Consider the following 23,378-nt stretch of genomic DNA (forward strand, 5'->3'; position numbering starts at 1 on the left):
TTTATATATAATTTATATCAAAACTGATAGTACACAGTATAACTGGAAGAAGAACTGAACTTAAAAAGGATATGTTGAAAGAGGATGGAGTTTGTGAATGCAATAAATAAAGCCCCCTTCCCTCCCCACCCGCTCCCCACCCCCAAAACAAAAAGTTGTAATGTTCATGGAAAATTGTGCACAGCAGATATTATAAAAAAGTAGATTCAGGAGCACATCCAATTATAAATGATTGTTAGGAAAATCATATAAAACAATGGAATACATAAAAGTGTCAAGAGTAATCGTTAGGGTGAGAAATTCCTTGGTGGCCAGATGCCCACAGCAAGCAGAAATTATCCTGGTTGCATCAGTAAGAAGTCGATGTCCAAGAAAGTGTGTGTTCAAGCACAGAAGAGGCTCTCCAGGATTTGAACAGCATGGGCAGGTGGAGTGTTTGAATTTCATACCCTGATTCATAGTTTCCACAACTCCATGTGCAATTTTCAGAAAGATTCATCGTTGACTGCCGACATGTCCCCCTTTGGCGTGGAGGAGCGGGACGAGCCCTTGTCTGTGCTCTCAGAGCCCGAGCTGCTCTGATTCTGTTGTTCTGATCCTGCACTGGAGGTCACTGTAGAAGACGACGTGGAAGAGGAGCGAGTCTTTTCTTTAAAGTCTGTGATAATTACTGTGACGTTTCCCACTGTGACTGCCAGCTGCTGTGCGGTACTTCTGTCCACATTTTTCAGTCTGGGTCTGAAACAGAACGAGAAACCCTTTATGAGAAGGATAAAAATGAAGGAGAAAGGAAAAGTTTATCAGAGAAAGCATTCAACAACAAGCTCGTGGTGACTTGTCCTCCACTTGCCTGCACAGACAGCAGCACCTGAGGGGAGAAGCGAGGTGCAAATGCCTCACAGTGGAGGGTGAAGGTTGGACCTTCATGTCTCCACGACAGCCCAGCCTGTGAGGGCAAAAATTCCACCTCACAGAGCTCTGCAAAGAGTGCTCTGCTCTGGACTGAGCCCTGATCCAGCTCAGCCAGAAAGGAGGACAATGCAGCAGAGCCATGCGGACAGGAGCCAGACAGACCGAAGGATCTCCTCCCCAAGGGGCAGATGAAAGAGTTCTCTTATCTAAATTCACCATCACATCATGTGCCCTGATGTTATGAGACAAGGCTGCGACTCTGCAATACAAAACCACATGAAAGCATTCGACCACGGCTCTTTCATTCTCATACTGGAACTCTGCAGCTGGAAACAGCACAGGCACTGGGACAACTTGGCTTCTCTTTCAACTGCTTTGAGCTTATACAAATCAGATGCCCAATCAGCCTACGTATAAAATCACTCAAAATGTTCCCTCTGGAACAGAGGGTATTGGAAATAAAAAGCAGAGTGTGCAATGGTATTTCTTGCAGCTAAATGGTTAGAAGAAGATGAAAAAAAACCAGAAATATTAAAAAAGAAAAAAGAACACACCAGAAAAGAACACAGTGGTATTTATAGCCCAGCATTATCTCAGTAATTTGCATGCTGTGCTATCAGTCAATTAGTAATGTAGCTAATAAGGGTGCAGACTAAGAGGCTGACATTCATGCACATCTCAGGGGCTGGTCCAAAGCTCTGATACGAACAACCCCGGACACTCCTCCAGCTACCAGCAAATTCCCAGTCAGCTGCTGCAACTGCTGCAATTTACAGCTTTTGCTCCTAATTAAGGGTCAGGCTTCAGTGGCAGAATATTCCCAATAGGGAAATTAAAAAGGAGAGTCTTTGCACATCAGTGAGAAGTAGCTTGCTGAGAACTGCCTGGCTCCAAGGGCTGGACAGAAGGTTAGTTTAGTCAGGAACAAGCTCCAGCTTTCAACCCAACCTGCCTTTCCTCCTCGGCCACAGCACACTAGGCTAGTGCGGTTCAAAACAAAAAGGAAAACTAAAAAGAGGAAATTCAGCTGATTTTTTTATGTGCCATGCATACTCAATGGCTCACAGGGGTAAGTTAACAAGGAGGAAGTCCTTCAGTAGGAGTTCTCCAAGTGGCACCCTGCACTAGACAGAACAGAGGCTCCCCAAAGCTGCCGCCGCGCCGGGCGAGCTCCCGCGGCAGAGCCACACGCCCGCGTGGCACAACCGCGCTTACGGGAGCTGGGAAAGGCAGCACAAACCGCAGGGGGTGGAGTGATGTCACCTCCTTCGTGGGTAACCAGAAGGGCCAGCCAGCTCAGCGAGGTCTGGGGTTTCCGTGGGCTTTCAGAGCACGTCTCGGGAGGCGCGGGCTGCCCCGGCGGCTCGCGCAGCAGCGACCGTTCCCGGAAGCGTAGTACGTGGACGTATTTTCCTCCCCGAGCCCCGAGTTCCTCTAGGAAACCCAGTTCTTCCTGTAATTTGCCTGGGTCATTTGTTTTCTCTTGTACTCAGAAAAAGCCAAAAACTGCTGGCCCAGATACCGGAACAGACCTTACTGCCTCCACCTTTCTGCTGGGCTGAACACGCAGTCCTGCTATCGCTTGTCTAAATCAGCGCTGGGGTCGTACTCAGAGGGGGTGAGGGGGGAAAGGCACAAACAAGAAGAAAAGGAGTTTATGTGGCCTAAGCTGTATTGAGTTCTGCCTGGGAAAGCTCCTGCTACCAGCAGTCTTTAAAATAAGCCATGCAGCAAGCGCCTGAATGGAACTGCCCATGCCATGCCCAAGTGCCGTGCCAGGGGCTGGGGAAGCAGGGCTGAGGTGCAGGGTTCCTCCACACTCCTGCTCTCACAGACCCATTTCTCAAGGTCAGGTTTAGAACTGAGCCCTCCAACTGTTTCTGCAGGAGGTTTTAGGGGTCTGCCCTGTGGAAAGAGCTGATGAAGCACAGATGGAAACTTCCAATCTCTTCAGCACAGGCATACAATATTTACTTCCTACCGAAGGCAAAGGGATTGGCCCATTGACGTTATTTTGCAAAATTAAACACCCTGAGGCTTCATCTTTATAGCTAAAAATGTTTACGGCCCAATAAGAAATGTGTTTCAAAACAATCTGAAAGTGCACAGGAAGGCATGGAATAAACCAAGATATTCTGTCAGAAACAGGCAAGGTATCCAAGTTCAAACAGGATTTCTTTAAAAATCCAGAGATCCTTGAAAGACAATTTATAAAAAAAGTTAAGAAATCCAGGCATGAAAAAACTCTCAGACTAACTTGTGACTCTGTAAAAATCAGATCCTTTAAAAAGACTCTTGAACAGGACTCCCAAAGGCAGTGAAGTCTAAGAAAAGTTCCACTAAATCAAACACTTAAAAGTGAAGTTTAGGAAGGATGATGTAGCCCTTAAAGACACTCAGCTAAACCTGAGACCATTAAGGATTAATTAGGAGTGATAAAAGCTTGCTACAAAATATGAACTAAAAGACTTTGCAGTAGACAGAATGACTTCTTCAAGGAGTAAAACCAATTATTTGATGTAATCTATCAATTTGCTATTATGCCATTAGTCAAATGCACCAGGCTTCCTGCATCCTAAGTCCCAAAATAAGTATAATTTCAAAAAGAATGGGACAAAAAAAAAAAATCACTGCAATAAAGCTGTATTTCTCTAATCAAATCAAGAATGAACACTTTGATCTTCAGGGACTGAGAAAGAGTTAACAGCAGTCCCTGTAACAGCACAGTCCTCCAGCACAGCAAACCCCACACTGCCCTCACTACATTCATTTACTGTGTAAAGGATATTTTCTCTTCAACATCTAAAATCTTCCAAGCCAACAGTTTTCTGCAGAGTCATGTCTTGCCAACCTTCCTGTTAACAGCAGTGCCAACCGTGTTGCCCGCGTGCTTGACAACTGTTTGAGGCTAACTTCAGCTGAGGTGGCTTCACTATAAAATACTTATTACAGCACATTTTAAGAGCTAAAATCCTTATGTGGCCCACATAGGTGAAGCACCCCATTGAATTCTGCCTCTTGTAGCTCCCAGAGTTCGATAATATAAAACTTGATGGTGAATTTTTGACTTAAGAAAGCAAGCACAAGACCCCTCTTCAAAAAACAACGCATGGAGGATCAGTGTTAGCAAGACCAGGAATAAACCTCTCTCCACAGGCAGCTTAGACAAATATGAAACCAATGATTCATGCTTTCTGTTGATAGCAAGATTCTAGCAAATCTTTCATGCAAGTCTTTTAATTCCCATATACTTAGAAAATCATCTTGACAATTACAGCAGCTGAATTACGGATAAGGAGGTAACAAAGTAACCTTTGTTACTGCTATCAATTGATGATAAGAATTTGATAAAGACCACTACGATTGCTGGTTAATGATTTTCCCCCCACTGAGTTTCACAGCCAAAAGCATTACTGCTCAATTGACGATACGATTATTTCAGTAGAGAAATGAAAACTGAATGGACAACAGAATAAATATATCCAATCCCTGAATCTGTCCTCACCAGCAGAGCGTTTGAGGGCTTGTAGATGGAGAAGGCTCGTAGCCACGGATGGGCTTGCCATACTAACACTGGCAGACTCTGTACTCTGGCTCTATCCAGCAAAAAAACAGCTTTTTAACACAGTTCTCAGACACAGAAAGCTTAACTTTAGTACTCAGTTACCTTGAAGTGTGATTTGAGTCGCTGTTCTTCGTTGTGGTGTTCCCAGACTGTATGCTGTTCGCTTCGCTGGGAGGGTCTTTCACAATATCCGACTTTGGTCTGTGAGAATGGGAGGGGAGAGGGAGAGCAAGATGTTAATTTAACTGCACAATTAATCAATGCACAGGGCTACTCAAATCACTCCATGTTTAACAGCACATCCTTCAAACTTACTTAGTCTTCTTGTTAGTGTTCTTCTTTGTAACACTTGGACTAATTTCCTTCTCCTTGTCAGGTTTTTCTTTGTCTTGTTTTTCCACTTTCTCCTTCTTCTCCTTCTTAGGTGGTGGTGGGGTTGCATATTGCTGGGCAACTTGTTGTGCCACCAACTGAGAGTTTATTCTAGGTTTTCTATAACGACAAAAAAAAAGAGATCTGTAGTCAATTTTACATAGTAAAAATGACTTCACCAAAACAAGTACAAAGATTTATTTCAGCAGCCAAGGAAGAATATTCCACTTAGAAAGAAACAAATGGATGTCCTTATTTAATGCGAAGTGATGCTACCGAACAAGAGAGAAATTTTTAAATAAATAAATAATCCAAACTGCTGTTTCATCAGTTTTTAGCCTCATCTAACATTCTTAAGTATAATGCTCCCTTTCTTCCATCCATGTCATGAAATCACAGCCAGTTCTGGAGGACAATAGTGAAAAAGCAGCTTTTAGGAAGTTGCCAGCCATGCACTGTGGCTACACTTTAAGAAAAGGAACACAGAGAGTGATAGAAATAAGTTTCCTGATAAACATGGGTCTCCTTCCTAAGTTTGAATTTAATTTTGGAAATGGGCTTCTGGTTCCCTGAAGGAGCAAACCTCACAACAAAGGACAAGAGAAGGTAACTGAGCTGACTTTGTCCCGAGGGCCGGGCTGGAGCTTGCAGGCAGGAGCAGAAGACAAGTGGCCATTCAGGGTCCCAGGGGAAGGGCCGTGCCAGGCTACGACACACCGTCCTCACACCATTGTCTGCAGCCCCAGCACTGCTCCAGCACACACAGCCAAGCTGCCTGCCAGAGACCACTTCAAATTCTGACTGACACGAAACAGTAGCTCCACGTGGAACCAGTACCTTGGTTATTGATCCTCACACACCTCATGGGTATTTGTACCTCTGTCTCTCCTGCATTCCTCATCCAAACTCTTGTGTCCAGCAACTCGAAACCTCTCCCTCCTGGCCTGGTGTACCACAAAGCAGTTTAAACTCTGAGCACTCTGACTATTCATGATTGATTCGGTCCCTTCAACATGCCAGAAAGATCTATGCTCCCTGTGCCCACACAGCTTGGGGGTGGGGGAGAAAACCACGTTATCAGCTCCATTCCTTGTCCCTTTTGAGCTGAATACTAACTGTAACAGTTGCTCGAGCTTGTCCGTAGCAGTTATATAGGTCACAAAGGAGTTTCACATTTTCTACAGAGATCAGACTACAACAGATTGTCAACAAAAGCAGCACACAAGTATCATTAAATCTACAACTGGAACACAGAAACCCACGGGTTTCTGCTGCAGAGCTCTGGACCTGCACCTAGTTTTCACTACAAACATCTAGAAAAGACTAAGAAGCTACTTAGTGGCTTCACGTGATTAAAAACAAACAAGCAAACAACAAAACCACACAAATTGCACAAATGTAAATATCTGCATGTAGAGATGATACTGACAATGGAACACCCAGAGAAGCTCTACTCCTTGTCACAAGAAAAACTAAATATCTAATAAGTTTCTCTTGGCAGTGGTTTTCTGTATAATGGTACCAAAATGTTCTTACTGAAGCCAGATATACCAAACTATTTTGTTTCACTACCACAGCTTATTATAAAGTCTATGCAACAGGCTGTAATTAGGCCCCTGACCCATCTCGACACCTCTGACATTTGGATTTTTCACCCAACATAGAAACTGCAACTCATTTTATGCTACAATCTGCATACATTTCTGAGTGGACAGAGGTGATCTGGTCTTCAGCCTTAAATAACTATGATCCTGAAATCTTCTGCCGATCAGACCAGGCAGTCACCTCTTCCACAGAACAGTGAAAATGTCCTTGTATTTAAAGTCCCATACATGGCAACTTCTGTCTGTATGACTGAGAATAAACACGTAAGAAAAAGTGGTTTGGTTACACGGAAAAGATTTTCAGATTGATGCAACCACACTAAAAGCTGACAACAGTAGCTTGTGTCAAACAACCTGCTGATCGCCTACTCAAAAAAAAAAAAAGGGAGGGAAAAAAGAGATAAAGCGTCAAGAAATCTTCAAAGAAAGGGCAGATACCATCTCCCTACGTGATAATACACGATTAGCTCACTGTGGGAAGCTGCCACTTCTACCCAGACTTACAGTTATTTGCTGTTTACTCAACCAGCTAAGTCCGAAACACGAGCCACTCATGGGAAATCCCAACTCAAGAATCTGAGAGCACCACCAAGTTTTCCTGCTTTGCACAACATTATGCGTCTGCTCATGATGTTATTTCCAAGCTTTATGCCCAGCCTTTGCAGCTGCAGAGCTGTGCTTCCTGCTGCAGGAGTGCGGCACTGCTTGAATGAAGTTTCAAATTTTAAAACAGAAACCTCAACTCATCTAAAATTTGAAAATACATAAATAAAGCACACTGCATTTCCCTGGAGAAGGCTGGAATCCAAAAAAAAGTCCAGCCTTAACAAGCTCTGTGGTAACACTTCGCCCCATGCTCTTCCTCTCCTTATCTGTGCCCGTGACTGCACACTACACTACATTTATTAAGTGTTATCATTTTTCTGGCCAGCTGCTGATCTAAGTAACACAACTTCTCAAACCCCATATTTACATATTCCTTCTTACACACCATGATGGCTGGCTGGAAAGGGCAAAGCCCAAACTAAAAGGGAAGAGAGCAGGCAGGGGGGACCAGCCCTGCTGATGGGGTTTCTCCCACTCCACCAAGGATGGGCACAGAAAGCTGCTGAGACTCTGGTAAACACTGAGAACGTTTCACGGTCTGCTCTACTGCTAGAACAGATTTATGTTTAAAAAATAATGCAAATAACCCAAGAGCTTTCCAATTCCTGATTTGGTTGTTTTACTCACACTAGCAGCAAGCTTAGGAAGGTTACAAAACAGGTGGGTTAAGCAAGAGGCACACCAATAGTAGTAATAATAGACTAATAAAATCCTTCAAAGGCAGCCCACACTGCCACTACGGCCAGGATACACTGGTCACAAGCCCTTTACAAAAAAGCCAAGCAAAGCAAGTAGAGCAGTGCATTTTTAACCACGACAAACTATAACCATAGTAACCACAAGCAAGTAGAGTGACTGCAATACCCAAAACATGCCCCAGGTTTCCCCGTCTACCAGCACCATGCTCCAAAGGCTAACGCTGCTCTAGGCCAGCACCCCTGGCACAGCTCAGCCCTCCAGACACTGCTCCTGCCTCCACAGCCACCCCTGCCATACCCTGGTCACACTGCCTGTCACGGCAGCCACCCTCCTCGTGGGTCTCGTGAAGTCTCCTCCTGCTGTGGCAGCAGGTAGCTTGCACTGCCTTCTAGAAATGAGGGGAACAAGTAAATCCAGCAACACTTTTCACTGGATAACAGCCTGAGACTCCCTGCCCCTAGTTTTGTTCCAGCTTACTTTTACAGCTGTGGCAAACATCTCACAGTGTTTCACCACTTGCATTTTCTTCTGGATGTCAAATCTCCCCTTTAAAGCCTGTCTTGGGAGCAAATCCAGAGCCCTGACACCCAGGAATCCTGCGGCTCCGCTCCCAACCCCTGCAGTGGGGCTCAGGAGTAGAGCAGCACGGACCTCCACACATCCAACACGTGGCTGTTACTCGGACCTGGATTTCAACAGAGATATAGGAGGATAATTTGCACATATTTTTCACGTGATCCTCATTTCTGCATCTGTTTGGGATTTGTTTGGTCCTGCTGCCTTGAGAAAAGGCAGGTCCCCTGTCTCCTGCAGACACCGCGGAGCAGAGGCAGCCGCTGGCTCTCCACCCACGCAGAGACCTTGAGGGACTCAGGCAATCCCCAGAAATCTGGACCTAATTACAACTGCTCTTACTTTCCAACAACTATGTTATCAGAAGAATGAAAGTGGCATCGAGTGGGATTTCAGAGTCAAAAACCTCATGTAAGGCGACGTACGGAGGATTTGGATAATTTCATGCTGCTCTGGCTTTGATGCAAGCAGAGACACCAGCAGACCTCAGCACGACTCAACATTTCTTTGAGAAATGTGCTTCATACACTGTGCAGTGTGAAGTACACTATTATTTTAATAATCCTAGTAACACATGAATAGATCTTTGCTCAGAAAAACAAGAAAACAAGACTACAAGTATTCCCATGAATGTTTTTAATCTAAACAGTTAGTGCCAGAACAATAATACAATAAACATACTTCTAAGTGATGTTGTACAGCAAGATTAGAAACTAACCCATGAACACAAACAAAATTTAACAACTCCTTAAAAGAATTTTATATCTGGAAGAACCAAAGCTTTGGAGAAATTAAGCCACAAACATGATGGGGTGAACACTCACTCTCGCCTGCCTATTTTCCAGCTCTTTTGTGATGACCACATGGTGCTTTTTAGCAAGAAGGATGGATGGACAAACTGTCCTTAGTGTACAACTGCAGAGCAATGTGGAAGCTGCATACATTTATCTGAGAAGTTCTTCATGTAAGAGAGGACTACAAGGCATTGACAAAACCAGTAAAAGACGACTAGAAGGACAAACAGGAAGAAATGCTCAAGTGAGAAATGTTTTGTTTAAAGAACAGAATTTTCCTTTAACCTTGATGTGCTAACACTGTGCTTTTATTTAGAAGGCAGATGTTGAAAAATACAGAAGTTAATCTAAGGAACATCATCTTCCAGGCTGCAGGTGCTGGTTTTTCACAGTATCACCAGCAGGACAGAGTTCTCTTTCAGCTGAAGAGAACAGCACTTCCCACTAACCTTATCCAGAAGGGCACAGCAACTCCTCTGAAAGACTGTTAAGCCTGAATCTGTTTGCAAAACACGTGAAAGAAAATAACAGCTTGACATAAACAAAACAATTGTTAGCCTCAAAATAAAATTTACAAGTGTATGGCCACCTCCAGAAAACCTCCAAACTGTTGAACATTCTCCTTGACCACCCAGCCCCCTGCCTCCTATCTCCTTGGGTGAGCCAAGAATAGGCAATGCAGAGATAAAAGAAGCCTCACCTCTGTAATAACTATTCCTGGCCACGACAAAAAACCTTGAGCTGTTCAGATTTCAGAAGAGTATTTTAAACTTTGCTTGCCCACCGGAAGTTTTTAGACTTCAGGTCATTTCTCACAGTTTGAACCTTCCTTCCCCCCCAAGTACTTATGGTTTTAAACTTCAAAAAGTTCAAAATTATTCACAGTACTTAATATTTAGTGGTCTCACAAGGCTTCCAGCTCCTTCTCTTTTGGGATGAAAACCTGCTTTTCTTTAAATTTTTCCCCCCCTTCTTTTTTTCTTTAATGAAATTAAGAATGGAAAAGTTATTAAATGAAATACAAGCTGTCACCTTCAGTTACACAACATGGTGGGCACTAGTGTTTGCTGGAAGGCAGCTGGTCACTGCCTCTGTGCCACCACAGGGTAGCTGAGCCTCTCTGAACAACATCTGTAAAAAGAACACTCAATTCTCACTTGTTCCAGGGGCCTTGGCACTGTCTATTTTTAATTATTTGGGCGTATTTAAAAATCAAAACATATAAATCAAAAAGTTTTATTCCCAGAGTTGCCATCGCAAAGATTCTGCAGCTCACGTGTCTGGTTTTCTTTTTAGTGAAGAGATGCTAAAAATTGCAAAACCAGTACTAAGAGAGTCCCAGAATATATCTCTGAAACTATTTCAGTATGACTGCTCAATAGCATAGTGTATGTTTTTTTCAGTACTTTTAAAGTTATTTTTTTTAATATACACTGTTTCATATAATCTCATTACAAAAGAGTCTAAAGTCAGGGCTGGAAGATGGTTTTAGAAGCATTTTGACCAGAATTTTGCCATCCCAAAGCCAAGGATTTATCACATAATCCCTCAAACACAGATTTTACTACAGTGCAGAACTGGAAACAGCAAATGCTGTTTGCAGACACTTAGTGCCCTGGGTCTCTGTCCTTCTCTGCCAAACAACCTTACAAAAACAATTCAAAAAGAGATGTCAAGCACTGTATGGTGCATGTGTTTTGGACAGCAGGTTCATTCTGATACACCTCTGCAGAGGGTCCACAATGCCAAGTAGTGTAAGACAGCAGCTAACAAAAGCTCCTGTGCTCTCTGGAGAATGAAGGGCCATCCCTACCAGACATCCTGCAAAGCAGCACTTCAGAGCAACTTCTCTCCTCTTTTGAAGCTCTCTAATTTGTGATCACAAGATGGTAATAGGAAGAGTTAAACACCAGTTGTTCTTCATGCTTTTTGATACCAGAGTGTGGATGGAAATAGCTCTGATGGTGAATAGCAATGCTAAGCATCAGTTATTGGAAGAGAGCCTGAGGTTTATTTAACTGCTAATACCATAAAATTTAACTTACTGCTTCTGCAGGAAGCAAAACAGAAGTCACACTGCTGAAGTTTAGGAAGAACCACTGGCTCTGGTTCTCCTTCTAGACTAAGCTCCTCTCTGGAAGCTCACATGGTGCTGGCAGTCATCCTTCTTTTCATCTGTAGCACCTACCTAAGCTGCAATAGGAGATAATTTCATATCTAATCTGCAAAGCTAAGGAGTGCCAGAGAAAGCCCTGAGGCTGCCCAGCAGATGCTCACCCTGCAATTGCTCTCTCTGCCTAGTCCAAATCCCTGGAAGAGGCCCTGCTCTGAGGACAGCAACTGCTCCTGGCTGGTCTCAGCTCCCTCCCTGCAGCTACAGGAGGAGGCTGCAGCCTCCACACATGTCCTTGCTGGGACTGCAGGAGCTGTGCCTTGCCCAGCAAGGCAGCACTCAAGAGCTGTGCACTCTGAGTAAGGACTGTGCCCATGTCCACCTGCTGGAGTTACTTCCCGCAGGAATAGCTTTAAAGGACTAGAATGGCAAAAAGCTACGAATTAGCTTTTTTTAAAAAAAAAAAAAAAAAATAAAAGCACATTTCCTCAAATAAGGAATTCAAAACATTTCTAAATAAATATAAAATTAATAAAGAACTGCAAAACATCAAATTTATCACATTTTAAGCACACTTTGTCTTGTTTGATGGGGATGCAGAACTGTTCAAATAATCACAACTTTGTTAAGCTTACTAACATTATAAAGCTACTTCTGACTCATTACTGTGTATAAAAAAATTTAAGAGAAAAGTACATGGCCAGAACTACAGTGGTTCAGATGTTTTCTTGCTCCACTACCCTACACAGAAAGCAATTTTTGACTAAGATTTTTTTTTAATGGCGCATTTAACAAAATAATCAGAGATTAAGTAGGGAGAAAGCTCAAGACATCTCTCCTGCTTAAAACAAAATTTCCAATATGTAATAGATTAAACCAGCATCAATTCCCAATTGCAACATCACCTTAAATTCCAGCTGAACAACTTCACAACTCCCTTTCTTGCTCTCTGCCTAAGCATTTGCTTACCACCAGTAGCAGACAGGTCCACAGCTGAGCATCCAAGAAAAAAAAAAACCCTGCCTCCTTTTCATTCATTGCATTTGCAGGGAAGTTCTACAGCAGCAGAAACTTTATGCTAATATATACAAAATGCACAACAGAGGGCTTACAGAATGAGATGCAACCATCAATGTAAAGACCACATGAAGCATAGACTTGAGAAGACTGCCTTGAGATTACTAAATCATTTTTCTTAGGTATGCCAATTTCTTTGGTCACCAATAATTTTAGTCATATGTAGCAAGTGCTGCACAAGCTTCATCTTGAGAAGCTCATCACAACTGCCCTCATCATGCCATCAACCATCTGCTGATCCACTTGGAGCTTCAGTTTAATCCATCACTGGAAATTCAAATCAGTACTTCAGCAGGTTGTACAACAAAATGGTAAAATTTGTTGTGCAGCTGCTTCGGGTGTTTTTATCTACAGGCACACCTTACTGCAAAACAGCAACTGTTCCATGATTTACAAGGACTTACAAGATCATTACGGAAAATTCACTGATCTCAGCACAAAATTTACTTGCCTACTACCACCAGAATGATGATAAAACTAAGGTCATTCTACTTGCTTGTCAAAAATGAGCTGCTCTCACTAGCAAAAATCTGAGAACCGTTCATAAAGCTGGCAGCAACCAGGATGTGTGTAATAAAACACTCGGGATTTACAACGTAACCAATTACTTAAAATACTTCTTCCCATTTGCCTGGTTATTAAGCTATGTGTAATTCAGAGGGAAGAGAACAGGCTCAAAACTTCCTGTTGAGCAACAAGGTGTAGTTGGCAGCATGAGGGTAAAAATGAGCCTGATGAAAACCTAACATGTAGATTACTCAAAGCAACTGCTCATGGCTATTAGATGATCATTGTTTTAATTCATAATACAAGGAAAAGAATAATTTCAGCAACTCTAAATAAAGCTAAACACTAGGAATACCAGACTTGGTGTTATGTAAGTGCTTTAACACTGCTGTTAATTATCTATATTTCCATTTCAGACATGAAATCTCAAGTAGAAATGGAAATTGTCACACATGCATCATCCTTTAATCCAGCTTGACGTGTCCCATCAGGAAGCATCTGCCTTCAGGTTTTGGGACACTTCAGTTTCATGCTTCAAAATCAGAGCCAGAGAGACACCAAACTTGAAAAACACGCAAGAAAAAGGAGAAATGCTGGTAAAATGAGCTTCCTACCAAAAGAGACACCAAGTAAATTCTAAAGTTGATCCCCTCCTCAAAAGGTTGTACTAAAACAAGAGAGTCAATTACATTCCCAAGAACATCCTTCTTAAAAGCATGTTATTGGATAAGCACAAAGAAAAACCTGTACTTTTATAAGATGAGTTATAAGAACATTCCCTCTTTAAACATACTTAAGCATCTCCAAATTTGAATACATGAGACTAATAATGCCTAATAGTGTAGTAGCACATATAATTCCATTTCCACAGAAGCCTGACAGTGTTGGTTTGTTGGCTGGTTTTGGTTTGTTTGGGTTTTTTTTTTAGGAAAAGAAAACGTAAAATGGTCCAATGTACCTATGCTAAATCTCAAAGTTTAAATAACATGTCTAAAGCACCACCTGTTGTGTAGATGAAGGTGAATGAGATTTCAAGGTTTTGAAGCTGCACACCAGTATCACTGGTCCAGAATTTGTGTTTTGGCAACACATTTCCAGCGTTAGGGCTAATACTTAAAATCACATAATAATTACTGTTTGGGAAATGCAGATAACCCCAATAACTAACCTATGGATAGAGATGCACTATACTTTTGCTTAAAAACAACTGAGAAATTTATCCTGAGTAGCTCTTTGGAGGAGTCCCCTGGCAATGCTGGGATGGGCTGGTTTATCAGAGTAAAACTGCACTGTCCTTGCACAACACTGCAACACTGTATGCTTAGAAAAAGACTCCTCTCATCTACCAACCAGGCTAAGTTCACATCGAAACAAAATGAGAAACTGCCATTCCTACAACAGATGCTGAATACTCTCAGCAGGCCCTAAATCTCTAGGGATGCCATGGAAAAAAAAAAAAGCCAATTGAGCAAGTCAGTAATTTTCAGCTACAGGGGACAGAGCAGGCTTTACCTAAACAAAACTGAGTTTTTCCAGCACGCAAAGCCTCCTTTTATTAAAAAAAAAAAAACAACACCAATGACAGGATTTCCTTTGATATGAAAGCAACAACTCAAGAGACCTTAAGCAGCCAGGAAAGCAGCTCCAGCCTGCAGCAGCTATGCCATCCCAGAGGCTGCTGCGATGGGGAGCAGATGCTGCTCACAGCAGCACTGGTACCAGCAAGGGATCACCCACCTCCTTCATACCTGTCCCAGCACAACCTGCAGTGAAACAGTCACTGCCAACGGTTTAACAGATCAGCTTGCTCCCCTACACACAGGAGGCAATAAAAGATGCTCTGCAGGACAGTGAGGTAGGCAGCCCTGCATTTTCAACAGGACACCATGTGCTCAGAGGAGCATTTCCCCTCCCACTGTCTCCTCTGAACATAATCAGAGGACCAAACACAGTCGTAGAGGTGACATTTCGGGGTGTCTGGCTCCACCCAGGTGGAACAGCACATGGCCCCCACACCGCTGCCCAGCAAAGCCAGAGGAGTCGTCAGGAGGTGGGCTGCCAGCGACAGCAGCAGTTCAACCACTGTGGGAATAAGAGCCTGAGAGCACAGAAACTTTTGCTTTCAGAACTATTACTCCTGAGTATGAGGAACTGACCAGATGGTTTCAAAATTTTTCAGGAAACAATATTACAATACTCAACTCGGAAGCTCTTCCTCCCCCTAACTAGAAAGTCTTAGAAGAAACTGTTGGTTTCCTACTTCAGTACCAGTGTGAGTTATCTACACGTGCCCAGCATGTTGTAGGATAGGGAAACTCAACTGCCTTTATAAGCAGAAGTAGCAGAGAGCACTACCCTATGTAACAAAAAGCCAGGAATAATTTAATTAAAACAATAGAAACATTTCAGAGTCCTCTGCAAGCCAAGGTCTGTTCTACAGATAATGACGATAACGACTTGTCCAGACAAAACTATCATTTTCCAAGAAAGTTCTCAGATAAGTTAACCTTGAACCTAAACTGCTCATTTTATGTAATCCTCATTGTCCTACCACTGTTACCATCCTGGTGACTACTGTTTTGCTGCTCTGCATATGCCCACATGGCTTGCATTTATCTGTACACATGCAGACACACATGAACATATACAACCTAAATCCTGAATCACCATCATTCTAGTTCAAGCCCCAAGGAGGGAAAGCAAGAAATCCAGTTAAAAGTTCCTTTTTTAATTATTTCTTTTTTACTTCATTCTTCAAAACAATTGTGGCATTCCATCCTAGAGAAGTGGTTAGTCTCCCTGAAAACTACACTGTGAACCTGGGCCAGCTGCAAATCACTCCAGCAGCCTGGCACCATCGTTTAAAGCCATTTTGCATTTGAAGAGCCCCCCAGCACCAGCACAGCCTTTCATTACCCATCCCACTTAATGCCCACAATCTCTCTGCAGCTCCCTCGCTCTCCAGCGGCCAGGCGGCAGCACAGGACCCTGATGGGTGGGTTACTGGGATTCCTGGTGCCTTCCCTTCCCGCTGGGGGAGCTCCTGGCAGCCTGCCCGACCCACAGCACGTGGGGCTTTGGCAGCCTAATGCCCTGTGGCAGCCGGGGAGCCTCGGGACGAAGTGCCCAACGGCATCCACATGGGAATGAGCCACGGCTCCCAGAACTTCCAGCTACAACACTGCCCAGCACTGGCAGAGAGGGACAGAAGTGAGCAGCTGGGTGCTGGCCAGCACTTGCTTTCCAAAAGGCAAACGTGCGAGGTGAGAGCAGCAGCACTCGGCACGACCCTTCAGCTGAAGGCTGGGGAGTCAACGCAGGGCTTTCCCCACACAAAACATCCGTCCTCGCCTGATCCTTATCTTGCAATGACTCAAAATCTGCAGGTCAAGATTCTGGATTTGAGTAACTTTTTTTTCACACAACCCACCTCCTGTGAACTAAATAAGGACGGTGAAAATTCAGAGGTATGGGCTCAAAAAAGGGTTGTGACCAAGTCAGTTGTCGGTCATCAGTTTAAGGGGTTGCTATTAAACTGTACCTATGCCTGGAATTTAGGCAGGGCAGGAAAAAGTGAGGCTGGGGGGCATTTTTGTATATAAAAGAGATACCAAGTTATTTTCAAGTGTCAGGAAATACATTAGCCCTGTGAATCCTGCTGTAAACTCTTACAGGAATGAACACACTAAAGGAAACACCACACAACATGCAAATAGCAAATAAATGCAAATTTTAACATCATGCTCAACTAAAAAGTGTAATGAAAGTGAAACTGGTTTGTAGATGAATGAAATACAGAAGTCGGCAGAAATCTTACTTGGAAGAAAAGAATACTCAAAATACAACTGAAGTTTCACTTCCTCTGCACAACAAAATACAACAGAAAGCTCAAGCACAGCACATGGCACATCCTCTACAACCTCCTCAGGCAACACACTGTCCATACACACGTTTTCTACAGAGATTACAGATTCATTTATTTTAGTTATCTAGGCAAAGAGAGAGATCACCAACTATGTAAGTAAATACAGGGATTTTCAGACAACATATTACAAACCTATTTTTCTGCTAATAAACACATACTAATTATAACTGCAAATTCAGGACCAGAACAGCTAAAGGAAAATCTTGAAAAGCACTACTGAGCAGCCCAGCTGGGCTGGGGCTGGTTTCAGTGTATCACCAGCTCTCAGCATCACCATATCCAGGCATCTCAGTCTCAGGTGTATTTATCAAGACACCCCTGGGTTAGGTTTTTTCCATTTCACTATGGGGAAACTCTGACAAACAGCCAGTTGCTTGCTTGAGGATGATGACAGCAGAAGAAAACAAATGAAGTTTTTCTGAGCTCTGGGACTACACCACACTGGTGATACACATTTACCAGATGAGAGAAATTACTTGCTTCTAGGGACTTACAAAAATTACTCAGTGAGATTCTACTATATTATGTTGCTTCCTCCTGTAATTTCTTCCTGGATTTGTACGGCTAATTGCTTATCACCAGAATTTCCAAGTTAAAGCAAGCTAAAACCAGAACCTTGGTTTTACTCAAATGCACTGCAGAAAACAGTGTGGACTGAGTTGAGCTTCCTAAGGAGCTCATACTCTCATTCTGCACCAAAACTGGGGAGTGAAAAGAGCAACAGCTTTCAGGGTCAGCACAACTTTGTGTGCAGTTAGACATACAGACCATCTAGAGGGGAAAAAAAAAAAGAGCTCAAGCCCCAGCATGAGTATTTGTAGATTGATCTGGAACCCCAAAAATCGCCTCAACATCTACAAACTGAGTGGCAGCTTAGAAAAAACATGTAGGCTTAAGTTCAGTAAGTGGAAATGGTCACTTCTGCTAGGAAACTTGGTGGTGTGCAAGGCAGGAACGGTTGAAGCAACCACCTTAATGCTGCAATAACACAACTGCTCACTTTTCAAATAAGTTTCCTCAGGAGAAACTGAAAGCAATCATATAACACAGAAAAACGTAGGGAAATTATCAATTATAGCAGAAAACCAAAAGCAGAACAGCTTTTATGTACCTCCATTTAAGAAAAGAAAGTTTAATTTTGAAACTGCTGCTTCACTGACTCAAGCCCACACCCCGAGGCAGGGGCTAGGTTTGGGTTTGTTTCTGTTTATTTCACAGCTTCCCTGTTTATTCAGCTTCTTTCCTCTCCCAGTGGCAGCCAGGGCAGCACAGGGCAAGTGGCTTCATCCAAAACCAACAAGCAGTCCCTGACCCCAACAGCCACCCCATGCTGCTCTTCAAAACACAGGTAGCAATGTTCTTCTGGACTTAGAAGAAGGAACTTGTAAAGGAAAAGGCAGCAAATCACCTCAGAATTTACTTTAAAAAAAAATTACTTTTTTTCAGGTTTCATATTAAACTGAAAGAGATAGTGAAGGTAAAGAGGGAAAAGCCAATGAGTTATGCTCTCCCAAGCTCGATGGAGCTTAAATGCTACTCACACAACTGGTAAAAAATGAGGCTTTGCTCCTTCCCTAGAGGTTGAACATCTTTCCTGGAGATGCTGGTATGGCCACCAAATGCTTGGGAAGCGTCGGGCTGCCCTGCTTACAGACCAATATGCTTCAGTGGCATTTCAGACAGTCCATCCTACACTGGAGTTTAAGCTCAGTAGTACCAGCTCCACCTTCTCCACGTGAATGACTTTTGTTTAGGCACACAAAGAGAAGAACTGAGTTACTGCAAGGCTGAAGGAAGAGTAACAACATGAACCTTTAAAATAGGCATCTGTAGTAGGAAATCTGGATCCCCACATCCTTTGCAAACAAGTATGCTTGTTTAGACATCAATAGCAGAGCTCTACGTTTCTCCTCATGGTCAGGAATTGTTCTACAGCCACGTGTGCATTCACTGTGTGGATACACCCTCAGCCTGACCAGAGCTTCTCCATCATCATGCTGTACTGACGTCCTCCTGTTCCTCTTCAGTAAACTCTTTACAGCAGCAGCTAAAACAAGAGCTTCACCCATGAGACTCTATTCAAAGTATCTGATAAAAAGAAGTCAACAAGACAAGGTGCTTCCCAAAAAGAGGATTTTTAATTTGAACAGATGTCTCTGCAAGGCTACCATTCCAATGGCTGACATGTAGTGACACAAATACCTGAAAATAAGCCTATAAAAAGAACCTTGAATCATCAAGTCTAATGAAGCTGACCCACTAACGAGTAGCAAACATGCCCATGCATAGTGCCCTCTGCAAAACCAGGACCAAAGCTTTTCACAAGTTATTTCTTCACTGCTTCAGAAACAAATAAAACCACCACAGCAGCTTCACAGGCACAGTCATCCACCACTTTTATAAGGCAGGTTCCAGCAACAAAAATCCTCTTTCCTATGTCTTTTTTGTACCAGCAAGAACGTTGGGTCATTTATTCCCCTCTGGTCTGTTTACAGGTGAAAAATCACTCACATAACATGGCATCTAAGTTTGTTTTCAGAATTTCACAGGTGAGTGAAGCAAAGTTCTCTGTACAGTTAACCTACTCCAATCCTGTGTGTGCACGCCATCTACAATGCACACAAGTGCACAAACAACTTCCCTGGGCTACAGGTGCTCTGTGATGAGTCAACCTTTTGGAGGCTGCAATGCCTATAACTACATTTTACAGAAAGCAGTACTAGGGTCAGGAGCTTTAGGTTCAACAATTTCTACAGGAAGACAAAAGCTTCATACAAAACAACCCCATGAAGTTAAAAAAACAGACACTCAGACTTGCAAGCCTACTTTCAGGGCAATCTTGCAAAACTGAACAAGTTATTCTAAGTACTTCATATGTTATTGCAATCACCTCTCAAATTCTTCCAACCTGAATATTTTGACATCAGCTGGAATGATTTTCATCCTCAGCTGAACTTCCTCCCTTTTCACAACCCTCAGGAGCAGCCTGCCTGTTACACCAGCCTGAGGAGTGGGTCAGGATCACCCCTGACACCTCAGCAGGCAAACACTCTGGAAAAGTAAGAGCCATGGGAAGAGCCCATGAGTAACTAACACCCACACACACACAGAAGTACACTAATTATAGAGAATAACTGAATGACTGCATTCCTTACTCAGAGAGGTGCAGATAAGAGCTATGGGTCTTCCCATACCACAGATGCAAGTTTAAAATCACTGGCTGGACAATTAATAACTTCATTTTAAGTCTCTGTTGTTCAAGTAACTCTTCTGAGTTACATGAACAACCCTTTAACTAAACAGACACATTCAAGGCACACAGTTAAAACCTGAACATAAAAACCTGAAGGGTCCCCCAGGCTGGGAAGCAGCCACACTGTGTTTTAACCTCGCCAGGCCTGCCTGCACACACAGGAGGTGAGGGACACAAGGGCTTCAGTGTCCTCCTGCAACCCCAGCAGTGCTCCACCCTACCAACTCCTGCTTTTTTAAAACCAGATTCCCAAGTAAGCTCAAAACCAAAACCATGCACCAGCCTGCAGAGGAAAAGGAGAGAAGTCTACAAAGTGACTTATTTCAGGACATGCACAGACATGTGAGAAAGAACCTAGAACTTAAGTGCAAGCAGCAAACCCTTACACGAGATGCTGTAAAGTAAGGTATGGATAAATTTAATGTAAGATGTTGTTTACCAGAAATATTCCAGGAAAAATGGATGTCAATTTAATAGCCCTGTGCTGATTTTATCTGCAACACAGCCTGTCCACTCAATCACCATTTCTCAGAATTGGAGGGATGGTGGGAATTGAATTTCTTTTGTGGGAACAGGTGTGAACGTTTGCTGGAGCTGTCTTCAGTTCTGCCTTACCTCTGCTGCCACACAACACAGCCTTCATTAAAACCTCTCTTCATTAAAACACATCAGTTGTGAGATTTACTTTGTGGCACTTGCTGCCTCAATTCAGAAAAAAAAAAAAAAATTACTTTTTTTCTCTAATACACTTTATACAGTGGCTAAAGAGTGACTGCTTGCATAACAAGCATTATGCAATTTCCCAAATAAATAATACTCTTGTAGAGGGAAAGATTACAAAGTCCCAAAGATTTTCAGCACTGCAGATTTGGCTTCAAAAGCAGAGTCTGTAAAAATCACATACCATGCCAAACCTTCCTGATAATTAGTGACACCACCTCAGCACCCAAAGACCCCATCAGGAACAGTGCCCCACTGTGTATTAACAAAGGACAAGCTGGCAAAATACACAACTTCCCACCTCACAACTGTCTCTCAAGAATGCAGAGGTTGATTCTAGATTTAAAACAAAATCCTGCATAGAGAAAGCAACCCTTCTAAAGCTGAGCTTTGGTTTGAAGAGCTTTCTCTAGTCCTAAAATGGTTTTATCAAATAACAACAACTAACATCATCCCACACATCCCTCACCCCAAAAAAATCTAAAACCAACCCAAAACCAAAAAGGCAACTTTAATTTTATTAGCCATCTTCAGCCCAGAGTACTTTGCCAGAACAAATATAGTGCAGCATCTCACAGAAAACTTAACCTTAGAAAAAAGCCCATCAAAATACCATGCAACTGAGTGATCATTGTGGAGAGAAAAACAAAACAGCAAGGGATTTGGCAAACAGGCACCAGTGCCCACCAGTTCCTACCTTCAAATTTTGACAAGTAACTTTCACAGGCTCGAGAACATTTTGGTTCTCCTTAATTTTTTGTGGCTTTTGATTCAGCCTTTCCTCTTCTCCACGGGTGTTTCTCTAATCTCCACTTGGCCCCCAGCACACAGCCCTGGCATGCTCCAGCTCTCGACAGCCAGCACTTGACACTGATGTTGTTCTGGAACATCTCAGTCCATGTGCTCCAGCAGCCCCTTCTCCAGCCACCACACCAGCCAGGAATCACAAACCCCCACCCAGTGCACAACTGCAGCACTGAGAACAGGCTGACAAGGAAAAAGTGATTCAGTAAAAGAAGCCCGTATCAGTTTAAATTTCATTTTCATTGAATACTGAAGAGGTGAATGCAAATTTCAGATTGTGGAGTCCTGGCAGATTTACACCAACAACTTGAACCAGGTATGAGGGAGCAGGGAGGAGGGACATCAAGTTCTGCAAAGGCAGCATCCATCCTGCCTGAAACTACAGACATAAAATTGCACTTCCACGACTGAGCTAATCAGCCACATTCCAAACGTAAGCTGCATTTATCTCCTCAGAACAGTGGAGCTTTTCTGAACTCTTCAAGGTCAATGGCAGTGACTATCGAGCCAACTGACACTGGGGAGAGCAATGCAGATACTAAACTGGAGGGCAGGCAGCCTGACATGTGCTTAGCAGTAGTATTGCATTTTAATACAAAGCTGCTCGTTTTAGACATGAGAATTACTTTCTAATCACCAATCAATACGGTTGATAAGGTAGCTTTTTAGACACAGAAATGCCAAGTTCTGTACCAGCACAATTCTCCCATTTTTAACAGAATCACTTAGCTTGGAAATGACCTTTAAGATAATCAAGTCCAACTGTAAACCGGACACTTGTCAAGTCCACCACTAAACCATGTCACCAAGTGTCACATCTGCACATCAACTAGGAGGAATAAAACAGTTTTAAATGTTGGAGTGTAATGGTTTAAGACAACTGAAGCATCCAGTCAGCCAAGGGAATAATAATTACATTAATTTTTTTTAATTATACCCACCCTGAATTACAGCAGACCTCAGAATTTTGATCATCAGCTCTCTGGGCTTAATATTCACAGAAGTGAACACAAACAGCTTGAACACATTACACCTCCAGTCCAACACCTGCAAGACAGGAGGTTTCGGGTGCACAGTCCCACCTGCTGCCTTGCTCAAATATTCAGCTTTTCCAGACAGGTCCAAGCTTGTCACAAAACAGAAACTACTCTGGAAATCTCAATAACCATTTCAGCTTCCCTAAAAACACAAGTGGTAAAGAGCTGACAGAGTTTAACTAGTACTGGGTAACAGTCAGGTATTGCACAATTTCCCTAAAATTTCTATTAAAAAATGCAACAACAAAAATATACATTAGTCTCATGAGCTGAAGAGTTATTTCATGTAGCATCTGTACCTACACAGCACTTGAAGATTTCTGCAATCACACCTGCAAAGAATAGCTCCCACAAGGCTAAGGTGAGCAGGGTTCTTGGTTTAGACCCTGTCAGGATGATAAAGGTGTTAAAAGAAAAAAGGGGAGAAGGGGAAAGGTGCAGAAAGGTGCTTCCATTCACCATGTGATGGAACCAACAATAGCAACAAACCTCCTCTGCCCATAACAGTCCTGGGAAGAAAAGGACCATCCTTGACATGCAGAGTGGTCCTTAGGCAATGCAGGGCTAGCACTGGGCTGTATTTCCTTCCCAGTTACATCCCCATTTCCCCAGCTTGTTGATGGCATTATGTAACTACTCATAACACCACTGTTCAGCATGCTTTTAACTGCAATGATTCAAACTGCTTCCAGTAGCTCACTAATCCCAAGTACAATCCTCTTGACAGCAACTGATAGATTGGGGATATTCAGTTCTAGCTGAAAGAAAGAAAAACCAAAACCCTCACCTGTCCACTGAAAAAACAGCCAGTATTCCT

General features: G+C 42.9%; 1 protein-coding gene across 1 annotated transcript in view; it reads right to left on the minus strand.

Moving 5' to 3' along the window:
* Positions 1-114: 114 nt before the first annotated feature.
* Positions 115-23,378, minus strand: part of RYBP (RING1 and YY1 binding protein) — a 37,714-nt gene continuing 14,450 nt past the window's right edge. The window contains exons 2-4 of the mRNA XM_008949359.1: positions 4,793-4,969; positions 4,580-4,678; positions 115-738 (exon numbers count right to left, since the gene is read on the minus strand). Of these exons, the coding sequence (XP_008947607.1) occupies positions 486-738; positions 4,580-4,678; positions 4,793-4,969 (529 nt within the window). The 3' untranslated portion in view covers positions 115-485. The remainder of the gene's footprint in view (positions 739-4,579; positions 4,679-4,792; positions 4,970-23,378) is intronic.

The sequence above is a fragment of the Merops nubicus genome, unplaced genomic scaffold, assembly GCF_000691845.1.
Source record: "Merops nubicus isolate BGI_N331 unplaced genomic scaffold, ASM69184v1 scaffold2981, whole genome shotgun sequence".
Taxonomy (NCBI): Eukaryota; Metazoa; Chordata; class Aves; order Coraciiformes; family Meropidae; genus Merops; species Merops nubicus.